The 12,084-nt window shown below is 43.6% G+C and overlaps 1 protein-coding gene across 1 annotated transcript in view; it reads left to right on the top strand.

Annotated features, from left to right (window-relative positions):
* Window positions 1-12,084, top strand: part of VPS13D (vacuolar protein sorting 13 homolog D) — a 302,704-nt gene that overhangs the window by 35,093 nt on the left and 255,527 nt on the right. Inside the window, 2 exon segments of the mRNA XM_044282181.1 lie at window positions 129-297; window positions 733-834. Coding sequence (XP_044138116.1) covers window positions 129-297; window positions 733-834 — 271 coding nt within the window.

The following is a 12,084-nucleotide window of genomic DNA, read 5'->3' as shown; positions in this document are numbered from 1 at the left end:
CACATCTGTGTCGTTATCTCTGTTAATAACAGAAGCCACAATCCTCTTCCGCCAACCATCTGAGATTCGACATAAGAGATACGCTCTGTGTATTATCTGATATGAACCTGTGATCATTTTTCTTACAGTTGTAGGGAATGGTGGCTTTTTGCATTAAATGCAAACTTGTCTGAGATCCAGAAGCAGAGGCAGCGCTTACGCCTGGAGTTCTTGCTCCATCGAGCTCAGGATGCGGTTTTCTATTGTGAGAAGCATTATAATCGTCTGCAGGGGATCCAGTTATCTGCTGAGCATGAGGTGGGCATTGTTACCTTCTCCATTGTGGAGAAACTAATTGCACCATGTCAGCTAGCTTGTTGTAAAAAATATTTGGGAAACAAAAGTTAAACTGTTTTATCACACCTCCAGAACCCCCGGACACACGTGCACACGGTTCTACCCGATAGTTGTCCACACTTGCTTGCAGCTTTCTCCATTGAATTCTGTGAGAGTTCCTGAAAGAGCAGGGTACCGTGGAGATGGCTGCTTGCAAACACAGCCACCCCTCCTTTGATCATTTCCTGCTTATGGCTGCATATAATGGATGAATAGAGGATACAGGACCCCCGGTCTTCTCATAGAGGTCCTTGTAACATAAAACCCCATACACAATCTGTTACCAAAATAATCCACTAATGTCAGTGACACCCTCTGCTTTCCAGTTAATATACATGGAATCTGATTTTATTTTAGGCTGAGTTGGATCGGATCGAAGAAGAACAGTCTTTTGAAGAATTGTCAATCTTGAGACAGCAAGTACATGACAGATTGAAAAAGCAACATGAGCTGGCAGAGGTTAGAAGCTGCTGATGACGTGTCTATATTCTTTCTGATTAAAAGGAAGTTGATAACACGTTCAGGACCTTGGACAAGAATGCTCGTCCTAACTTGCAGGTACTTCAGGCACTAGGACGAGCATTCTCGTTCTGCAGTTAAACTGTCACTGTGAGTAAACACACAGTCAGTGGCGTTGCGAGGGGGGTGCGGGCCGCACCGGGTGACACCAGCCGCACTGGGTGACACCAGTCTTCAAAAGCGCAGAGCGCTCAGGCGGAGGAGCGCTGCCGAGTGCCGAATGCACAGGTACTGGTAGTAGTCGACTCGCTCATTGTACTAGCTGGCCAAGACTGTGCTGTTGCTGTGGCCGGGCCAGGGACTAGGGGAGGGAATGAATTTATTGCTAAAACTGAAAGGGGGGAAGGTCAAGGAACAAGTCTGCTGTGATTGTTAAACTTGAAAGAGGGGAAAGACCGTATGTGAATGGCTACTGGGCTGGCGCTGCTGAAAGGGGTTAATTATAACTACTGTGGGAGCAAAGGGGGGAATAATTAACTACACTGAAAAGGGGACTGAAAGGGGTTAATAAATACTGTGAATGGGGGACTGCTGAAAAAGGGGTTAATAACTACTGTGAAGGACCTTCACAGTAGTTATTAACCCCTTTCAGCAGTCTTCACAGTATTTATTAAACTCAGCAGTCCCCCTTCAGTGAAGGGGGGACTGCTGGGGTTAATAACTACTGTGAAGGGGGACTGCTGAAAGGGGGAAATAACTATGAAGAGGGGGCTGCTGAAAGGGATTAATAACTACTGTGAAGCCCCTTCACAGTAGTTATTAATCTCTTTCAGCAGTCCCTCCTTAACAGTATTTATTAACCCCTTTCAGTCCCCTCTTCAGTGTAGCTATTAATTCCCTCTTTTGCTCCCACAGTAGTTATAATTAACCCCTTTCAGCAGTCCCAGCAAGGGACTGCTAAAAGGGGTTAATAACTACTAGGGGGGGGCTTGGGGGGTGACACCATTTTCTACTGCACCGGGTGACACCATCCCTAGCAACGCCACTGCACACAGTGACAACAGCTGTCCCCTCTGATGATCGCTGTGGCCACTGTGGGGGTCATTGTTAAAGGGGCGAACACTGTGGAGGTCACTGTTAAGGGGGCAGGGGCCACTATTAAAAAGGCAACTGCTGTGGAGGTCACTGTTGAGGCAGCAGGGTGCTGTGAGGTCAATGTTAATGCAGCAGGGTGCTGTGAGGTCACTGTAAAGGCAGCAGGGTACTGTGAGGTCACTGTTAAGGCAGCAGGGTACTGTGAGGTCACTGTTAAGGCAGCGGAGTACTGTGAGGTCACTGTTAAGGCAGCGGGGTACTGTGAGGTCACTGTTAAGGGGGCGGCGGGCCCCTGAAGAGGTCACTGTCAAGGGAGTGGGGTGCTGTAAAAGTCACTGTTAAAGGGGCGGGCTGCTATGAAGGTCAAAGTTAAGGGGATAGGCTGCTGTGGAGGTACCATTTTAAAGTGGAGGGGCACTGTAGGGGGGTCAGTGTTATGGGGTGGGGGACTGTGGAGTTCACTGTTAAAAGGGCAGGGTGCTATAGAGGTCACTGTTATGGGGGATACTGTCGATATCTTTTACCAGAACACACAAACATTAAATGAAATAGATTAAATATACCCGTGCAAAGACGGGTCCTTCTGCTTGTCTAAATATTAAAGATATAAAATTGAAAATGAAAAAATATATAGTTAGAATATATTGTGTGTGTATATGTATGTGTATATATATATGTATATATATGGTACTGACCAAAAGTTTGGACACACCTTCTCATTCAAAGAGTTTTCTTTATTTTCATGACTATGAAAATTGTAGATTCACACTGAAGGCAACAAAACAATGAATTAACACATGTGGAATTATATACATAACAAAAAAGTATGGAACAACTGAAAATATGTCATATTCTAGGTTCTTCAAAGTAGCCACCTTTTGCTTTGATTACTGCTTTGCACACTCTTGGCATTCTCTTGTTGAGCTTCAAGAGGTAGTCACCTGAAATGGTTTTCACTTCACAGGTGTGCCCTGTCAGGTTTAATAAGTGGGATTTCTTGCCTTATAAATGGGGTTGGGACCATCAGTTGCGTTGTGGAGAAGTCAGGTGGATGCACAGCTGATAGTCCTACTGAATAGACTGTTTTTAGAATTTGTATTATGGCAAGAAAAAAGCAGCTAAGTAAAGAAAAACGAGTGGCCATCATTCCTTTAAGAAATGAAGGTCAGTCAGAAAAATTGGGAAAACTTTAAAAGTGTCCCCAAGTGCAGTCACAAAAACCATCAAGCGCTACAAAGAAACTGGCTCACATGTGGACCGCCCCAGGAAAGGAAGACCAAGAGTCACCTCTGCTGCGGAGGAAAAGTTCATCCGAGTCACCAGCCTCAGAAATCGCAGGTTAACAGCAGCTCAGATTAGAGACCAGGTCAATGCCACACAGTTCTAGCAGCAGACACATCTCTAGAACAACTGTTAAGAGGAGACTGTGTGAATCAGGCCTTCATGGTAGAATATCTGCTAGGAAACCACTGCTAAGGACAGGCAACAAGCAGAAGAGACTTGTTTGGGCTAAAGAACACAAGGAATGGACATTAGACCACTGGAAATCTGTGCTTTGGTCTGATAAGTTCAAATTTGAGATCTTTGGTTCCAACCACCGTGTCTTTGTGCGACGCAGAAAAGGTGAACGGATGGACTCTACATGCCTGGTTCCCACCGTGAAGCATGGAGGAGGAGGTGTGATGGTGTGGGGGTGCTTTGCTGGTGACACTGTTGGGGATTTATTCAAAATTGAAGGCATACTGAACCAGCATGGCTACCACAGCATCTTGCAGCGGCATGCTATTCCATCCGGTTTGCGTTTAGTTGGACCATCATTTCTTTTTCAACAGGACAATGACCCCAAACACACCTCCAGGCTGTGTAAGGGCTATTTGACCATGAAGGAGAGTAATGGGGTGCTGCGCCAGATGACCTGGCCTCCACAGTCACCGGACCTGAACCCAATCGAGATGGTTTGGGGTGAGCTGGACCGCAGAGTGAAGGCAAAAGGGCCAACAAGTGCTAAGCATCTCTGGGAACTCCTTCAAGACTGTTGGAAGACCATTTCAGGTGACTACCTCTTGAAGCTCATCAAGAGAATGCCAAGAGTGTGCAAGGCAGTAATCAAAGCAAAAGGTGGCTACTTTGAAGAACCTACAATATGACATATTTTCAGTTGTTTCACACTTTTTTGTTATGTATATAATTCCACATGTGTTAATTCATAGTACTCTTTGAATGAAAAGGTGTGTCCAAACCTTTGGTCTGTACTGTACATATATATATATATATATATATATATATATATAAGCAAAACAACAGCACTCTCATTAGATGAAAATAGAAAAAAGATTATTTACCCATGTGGACGCGATGTTTGTGTATATATATTTATATGTTCCAAAAAGCAGTCAGCACTCCAAGGTAAAGATGTATGTATGTATGTACCGTATATGCCGGCGTATAAGATGACTGGGCGTATAAGACGACCCCCAACTTTTACACTGAAAATATAGAGTTTGGGATATACTCGCCGTATAAGACTACCCCTTTTTCAACACACAGCAGTACATTACTGCATCCCACTATTATCCCTGGGTACCTCTGCCATCCCTGAATCCCACCACCATCCCTGGGTACCACTGCCATCCCTGCATCCCACCACCATCCCTAGGTACCACCGCCATCCCATGGTATCACCACCATCCCTGCATCCCACCACCTTCCTTGTCCTCCCTCCCTGCCTCCCAGACCCTAAACATGTGCCACCTATACCCTGAACATGTTTTTGTTATGTTATTCTTCATATTCACATTCACATATGCACATATGCGCGGCACTTAGATACGCCGCACGGAGATCTCGCACATGCGCAGGAGCGAGATGCGAGCGGCCGTGAGGATCCCGTGTATCCACGCTCGCCGCATGAAATCTCGCACATGCGTAGGAGCGAGATGCGAGTGGCCGGGAGGATGGCGGTACAAGGAGCATACAAGGTACAGAGCAGGGGGGAGGCATACAAGGTACAGCGCAGGGGGGGCATATGCCGTGGGTTACATCGCAGTTCTCAGCTGCTGGGGATACTAGGCAATAGCCCGGGCTCTCTCTGTTGATAATTCGGGCGTCCCGGCACTGCAGCGCCCGCCATACCCGGCGTATAAGACGACCCCCGACTTTTGAGAAGATTTTCATGTGTTAAAAAGTAGTCTTATACGCAGGAATATACAGTGTATGTATATATGTGTATATATATATATATATATATATCATAGTTCCTGGCTAGATGTCCTGCTTTTCCTGTTGGTTGCAGGGGGCGTGGCCTAACGGAACCGGTGGGCGTAGCTTAGCGGGTCGGCTGTGTGGTGATAGTGCAGGGGGGAATGGGGATTGACTAAGTAGCTTCTGCAGTAGGGACTCGGAAGGTTTTTTATCATAGCCAGCTTCTGACAGGAATCAGTTGTCTGTAGAGAGGGAACAAGCAGCTGATTCCTGTCACAGTTGGAGCGGGCAGCAGGGACCCAACCACTGACAGGAGCAGACTGCACATGCGCATGGACGAGCTTCCTCTCAAGCTCCTCCTTGTAGCGTGCAGCCATGGACGAACTCGGCTGCAAGTTAGAGCAGGACTAAGGGGGCGTGGCTTATAACTGAAAGAGAAGCAGGCAGATGTGCTTAATGAAGTATATTAGGGACTTAATTTTTTCCCTGCCTGCCACACTGTAGTGGAGAGTATTTAAAGAGTGGCCAACCCCTTTAAGGACACATGACATACCGTTACGTCATGTGTTGTTCCGATCACCGCCGCCCGGCGGGCGGTGATCGGAACAAGGTGCCTGCTCAAATCATTGAGCAGGCACCTCGGCTAAATGCGCGGGGGGGTCCCGTGACTTCCCCGTGTCGGCGATCGCCGCAAACCGCAGGTCAATTCAGACCTGCGGTTTGCGGCTTTCTATAGTGCGGTGGCGTTGCCATCGGGTCCCCATGGGGCTGTGGGGGGGGACCCGATGGCATGAAAGGCAGCGCGATGCCTTCCTGAGGCATCTGCGCTGCCTTACGGTGAAGAGCCTGTGAGATCCAGCCCCCTGGATCAACATATCACATGACCTAACCCCTCAGATGAACACTGTAAAAAAATAAAAACTGTGCTAAATAAACAATTTTTTTGTCACCTTACATCACAAAAAGTACACCACCAAGCGATCAAAATGGCGTTTTCCCACCAAAATAGTACCAATCTAACCGTCGCCTCATCCCGCAAAAAATGAGCCCCTACCTGAGACAATCGCCCAAAAAATAACTATGGCTCAGAATATGGAGACACTAAAACATCATTTTTTTGTTTGAAAAAAGCTGTTATTGTGTAAGACTTGCATAAAATTAAAAAAGTATACATATTTGGTATCGCCGCGTTCGTATCGACTGACTCTATAAAAATATCACATGACCTAACCTCTCAGATGAACACCGTAAAAAATGTAAAATATAAACTGTGCTAAATAAACCATTTTTTGTCACCTTACATCACAAAAAGTGTAATAGCAAGCGACCAAAAAGTCACACGCACCCCAAAAAAGTGCCAATAAAACCGTCATCTCATCCCGCAAAAATCATATTCTACCCAAGGTAATCGCCAAAAAACTGAAAAAATTATGGCTCTCAGACTATGGAAACACTAAAACATGATTTTTTTTTTTGCTTCAAAAATGAAATCATTGTGTAAAACCTTCATAAATAATAAAAAGTATACATATTAGGTATTGCCGCATCCGTGACAACCTAGTCTATAAAAATATCACATGATCTAACCTGTCAGATGAATGTTGTAAATAACAAAAAATAAAAACGTTGCCTCTGTAATATAGAGCAACCAAAAATCATATGTACCCTAAACTAGTACCAGCAATACTGCCACCCTATCCCGTAGTTTCTAAAATGGGGCCACTTTTTGGGAGTTTCTACTCTAGGGGTTCATCAGGGGGGCTTCAAATGGGACATGGTGTAAAAAAAAACAGTCCAGCCAAATCTGCCTTCCAAAAACGGTATGGCATTCCTTTCCTTCTGAGCCCTGCCGTGTGCCCTTACAGTAGTTTACGACCACATATGGGGTGTTTCTGTAAACTACAGAATCAGGGCCATAAATATTGAGTTTTGTTTGGCTGTTAACTTTTGCTTTGTTACTGGGAAAAATTGATTAAAATGGAAAATTTGCCAAAAAATGTAAATTCTGAAATTTCATCTCCATTTGCCAACAACTCTTGTGGAACACCTAAAGGGTTAACAGAGTTTGTAAAATCTGTTTTGAATATTTTGAGGGGTGTAGTTTATAGAATGGGGTCATTTTTGGGTGGTTTCTATTATGCAAGCCTCGCAAAGTGACTTCAGACCTGAACTGGTCCCTAAAAATTGGGTTTTTGAAAATTTCTGAAAAATTTCAAACTTCTAAGCCTTGTAACATCCCCAAAAAATAAAATATCATTCCCAAAATTATCCAAACATGAAGTAGACATATGGGGAATGTAAAGTAATAACTATTTTTGGAGGTATTACTATGTATTATAGAAGTAGAGAAATTGAAACTTAGAAATATGCAATTTTTTCCAAATTTTTGGTAAATTTTGTATTTTTTTTATAAATAAAAATGATTTTTTTTTAACTTCATTTTACCAGTGTCATGAAGTACAATATGTGACGAAAAAACAACGAAAAAACAATCTCAGAATGGCCTGGATAAGTCAAAGCGTTTTAAAGTTATCAGCACTTAAAGTGACACTGGTCAGATTTGCAAAAAATGGCCTGGTCCTTAAGGTGTTAAAAAGTGGGTTTTGGAAATTTTCTTGAACATTTTTAAAATTCGTTGTAAAATTCAAAGCCTTCTAACGTTTAAAAAAATATAATGACATTTTCAAAATGATGCCAACATAAAGAGAAATGTTAAATCAGAACTATTTTTATGAGGTCTTAAGTCTTTTAAATTAGAGGGGCAAAGGTTTAAAAGTAATATAAGGAAGTATTACTTTACTGAGAGAGTAGTGGATGCATGGAATAGCCTTCCTGCAGAAGTGGTAGCTGCAAATACAGTGAAGGAGTTTAAGCATGCATGGGATAGGCATAAGGCCATCCTTCATATAAGATAGGGCCAGGGGCTATCCATAGTATTTAGTATATTGGGCAGACTAGATGGGCCAAATGGTTCTTATCTGCCGACACATTCTATGTTTCTATGTTCTATGTTTCTATGTAAAAGCAGAGAAATGTAAAGTTAGAAAATTGCTAATTTTTCAGTAAATCTTGAATTTTTTTTATAAATAAAGGTGAAACATATTTACTCAAATTTACCACTATTATGTGTGAGAAAAACAATCTCAGAATGACCTGGATAAGTAAAAGTGCTGAAAAATTATTACCGGTACACCATATAGTCCAACATGTCAGATTTGCTGAAAAAATTGCCAGGTCTTTAAGGTGAAAAATGGCTGGGTAGTTAAGGTGTTAAAGGGAAAGTGTCATATTGTAATTATAGTGTGAGCTGTCAGCCGCATGTTATAGAGCAGAAGGAGATGAGCATGTTGATATATAGGTCCTTCTAAAAAAATTAGCATATTGTGATACAGTTCATTATTTTCTGTAATGTACTGATAAACATTAGACTTTCATATATTTTAGATTCATTACACACCAACTGAAGTAGTTCAAGCCTTTTATTGTTTTAATATTGATGATTTTGGCATACAGCTCATGAAAACCCCAAATTCCTATCTCAAAAATTAGCATATTTCATCCGACCAATAAAAGAAAAGTGTTTTTAATACAAAAAAAGTCACCCTTCAAATAATTATGTTCAGTTCTGCCCTCAATACTTGGTCGGGAATCTTTTTGCAGAAATGACTGCTTCAATGCGGCGTGGCATGGAGGCAATCAGCCTGTGGCACTGCTGAGGTGTTATGGAGGCCCAGGATGCTTCGATAGCGGCCTTAAGCTCATCCAGAGTGTTGGGTCTTGCGTCTCTCAACTTTCTCTTCCCAATATCCCACAGATTTTCTATGGGGTTCAGGTCAGGAGAGTTGGCAGGCCAATTCAGCACAGTAATACCATGGTCAGTAAACCATTTACCAGTGGTTTTGGCACTGTGAGCAGGTGCCAGGTCGTGCTGAAAAATGAAATCTTCATCTCCGTAAAGCTTTTCAGCAGATGGAAGCATGAAGTGCTCCAAAATCTCCTGATAGCTAGCTGCATTGACCCTGCCCTTGATAAAACACAGTGGACCAACACCAGCAGCTGACATGGCACCCCAGACCATCACTGACTGTGGGTACTTGACACTGGACTTCAGGCATTTTGGCATTTCCCTCTCCCCAGTCTTCCTCCAGACTCTGGCACCTTGATTTCCGAATGACATGCAAAATTTGCTTTCATCCGAAAAAAGTACTTTGGACCACTGAGCAACAGTCCAGTGCTGCTTCTCTGTAGCCCAGGTCAGGCGCTTCTGCCGCTGTTTCTGGTTCAAAAGTGGCTTGACCTGGGGAATGCGGCACCTGTAGCCCATTTCCTGCACACGCCTGTACACGGTGGCTCTGGATGTTTCTACTCCAGACTCAGTCCACTGCTTCCGCAGGTCCCCCAAGGTCTGGAATCGGTCCTTCTCCACAATCTTCCTCAGGGTCCGGTCACCTCTTCTCGTTGTGCAGTGTTTTCTGCCACACTTTTTCCTTCCCACAGACTTCCCACTGAGGTGCCTTGATACAGCACTCTGGGAACAGCCTATTCGTTCAGAAATTTCTTTCTGTGTCTTACCCTCTTGCTTGAGGGTGTCAATGATGGCCTTCTGGAGAGCAGTCAGGTCGGCAGTCTTACCCATGATTGCGGTTTTGAGTAATGAACCAGGCTGGGAGTTTTTAAAAGCCTCAGGAATCTTTTGCAGGTGTTTAGAGTTAATTAGTTGATTCAGATGATTAGGTTAATAGCTCGTTTAGAGAACCTTTTCATGATATGCTAATTTTTTTAGATAGGAAATTTGGGTTTTCATGAGCTGTATGCCAAAATCATCAATATTAGAACAATAAAAGGCTTGAACTACTTCAGTTGTGTGTAATGACTCTAAAATATATGAAAGTCTAATGTTTATCAGTACATTACAGAAAATAATGAACTTTATCACAATATGCCATTTTTTTTAGAAGGACCTGTATATCTTTCTAGAAATAAGATTCTGGGTAACTTTCTGGGTAAACATATTAATTTTAATCCCTGCTTGTTTTCTGCTTAGGAGTCCAGTAGTCAGTTCTAGTTACTGACTGACGGCTACAGTATCTCTCTGTTCTCGAACATGCTGCCCACAGCATTTCCAAGTTGATAAGTTCCCTTTTAAATGAGTTGCAGGAAATGTTATAAATTGAAAAAAATATAAAAAATGACATTACTCACCCTATGGCTCCAGCGCTGATGCACTGGTATTTCCCTAGTCATTGATCAGGCTTAGTGGTCACCTGCCCCAAGTGCTATGTTGTCATGTGTTGGTCTGGCACCTTATAGCTCAAGGAAAACACACAATGGCAGATTACACTATACCAATGTCCACCAGCCCGATAGAGCCAAAAGGAAAATGTATTCGGCCGCTGTTGGGTGAACATTGGCCCTTGGATAAGTTTCATGTATGCACTGACAGCATTTCCTGTGGCAGCCACACACCACTAAATGCAATGTGAAAGCAACCTTAAAGGGTTTCTGTCATGAGAAATAACGTTATGTAGCTGACTGACATGAGCGATGTGCTGATGTCAGCAGTACATAACAGTATGCTTTATAACTCCCTGGCTGCTGCCGTTCTCTTAAAATAAAGGCTTAAAAAATATGCTAATGAGCCTCTAGGTGCCATTAGGGTGTTGCTTCAGCACCTAGAGGCTCGGTCTACGCATCCTTTGGGACGCCCAGGTCCAGTTGATTGACTTACGAGTTCTCCTGTGTCCCGTAAATTCCTTGCCTGCGCCGTCCCTTTTAGTATTCGGCGCAAGCGCAGTGAGTAAAGGACACACTCCTGGTGCCGGCTTCCTTCCTTCAGCTCAGGTGCAGTGAGGAAGCCGGCAGCAGGAGCGCGTCCTTCACTCACTAAGCCTCGCCGAATACTAAACGGGACGGCGCAGGCGCGGGATTTACGGGACACTGAGGAGAACTTGAAGGTCAATCAACGGGACCTGGGCGTGCCAAAGGGTGCGTAGGCCGAGCCTCTAGGTGCTGAAGCAATGACCCAGTAGCACCTAGAGGCTAATTAGCATATTTTAAAAGTCTTTATTTTAAGAGAACGGCGGCAGGCAGGGAGTTATAAAGCATACTGTTATGTAGTGCTGACATCAGCACATCGTTAATGTCAGTCAGCTACAGAACGTTATTTCTCATGACAGAAACCCTTTAAAGCTTGACATTTTGCTAGTGAGAGAATCAGATGGCAGTATGTGGTTTCTGTGTTAACATTGTCACATGCATTCAACGATTAGCAGAACTAACGCCCACGATCCCTTTTAGGAAACCTGGCGAGAGCGGTATAATAATGCCGGTTGCTACCAAAAAAATAAAAAATAAATCACAATGCCATTTAAAAAGTCACAAAACCTGAATTTGCTACTTTTTATCGCCAGAAAGCTCCCCCCAAAATCTCCATAACACTGCACAATGCTTAAATCCAAAAGGGGCTCTTATCATCAGACTGTCCTTGTAGTGCAGCTTTAGGCTACTTTCAGACGAGCGTGTTCATTTCGGGAAACGCGATCCATGTGTGAGCGCCAAGCTCCTGTGAACGCAACCTATAATGATTTATGATGCTGTGAATTCCTGTCTCACTGCTGATCTGCTGTCCTGTTATCACATTATGCCATGATAACAGTTCAGTAGATCAGCGGTGAGACTGGAATTCACAGCATCATAAATCATTTTATGTTGCGTTCACAGGAGCAGCGTTCAGCCTGGAAATTGGCGCTCACACATGGATCGTATTTCCTGGAATGAAAACGTTCGTCTGAAAGTAGCCTTAGTCCTGTAACTTCAAAGCTAATGTCAACAGTGAAGTAAAATACAGTGTGGCCAAAAGTATGTGGACACCTGCCCTGACCACAGCTATACAGTCAGGTCCATAAATATTGTGACATCAACACAGTTCTAACATTTTTGGCTCTATACACCACC

The sequence above is a fragment of the Bufo gargarizans genome, chromosome 2 (assembly GCF_014858855.1).
Source record: "Bufo gargarizans isolate SCDJY-AF-19 chromosome 2, ASM1485885v1, whole genome shotgun sequence".
Classification (NCBI taxonomy): domain Eukaryota; kingdom Metazoa; phylum Chordata; class Amphibia; order Anura; family Bufonidae; genus Bufo; species Bufo gargarizans.
Note: the sequence above shows the minus strand (reverse complement) of the source record. Positions and strands in the feature narration are given on the sequence as shown.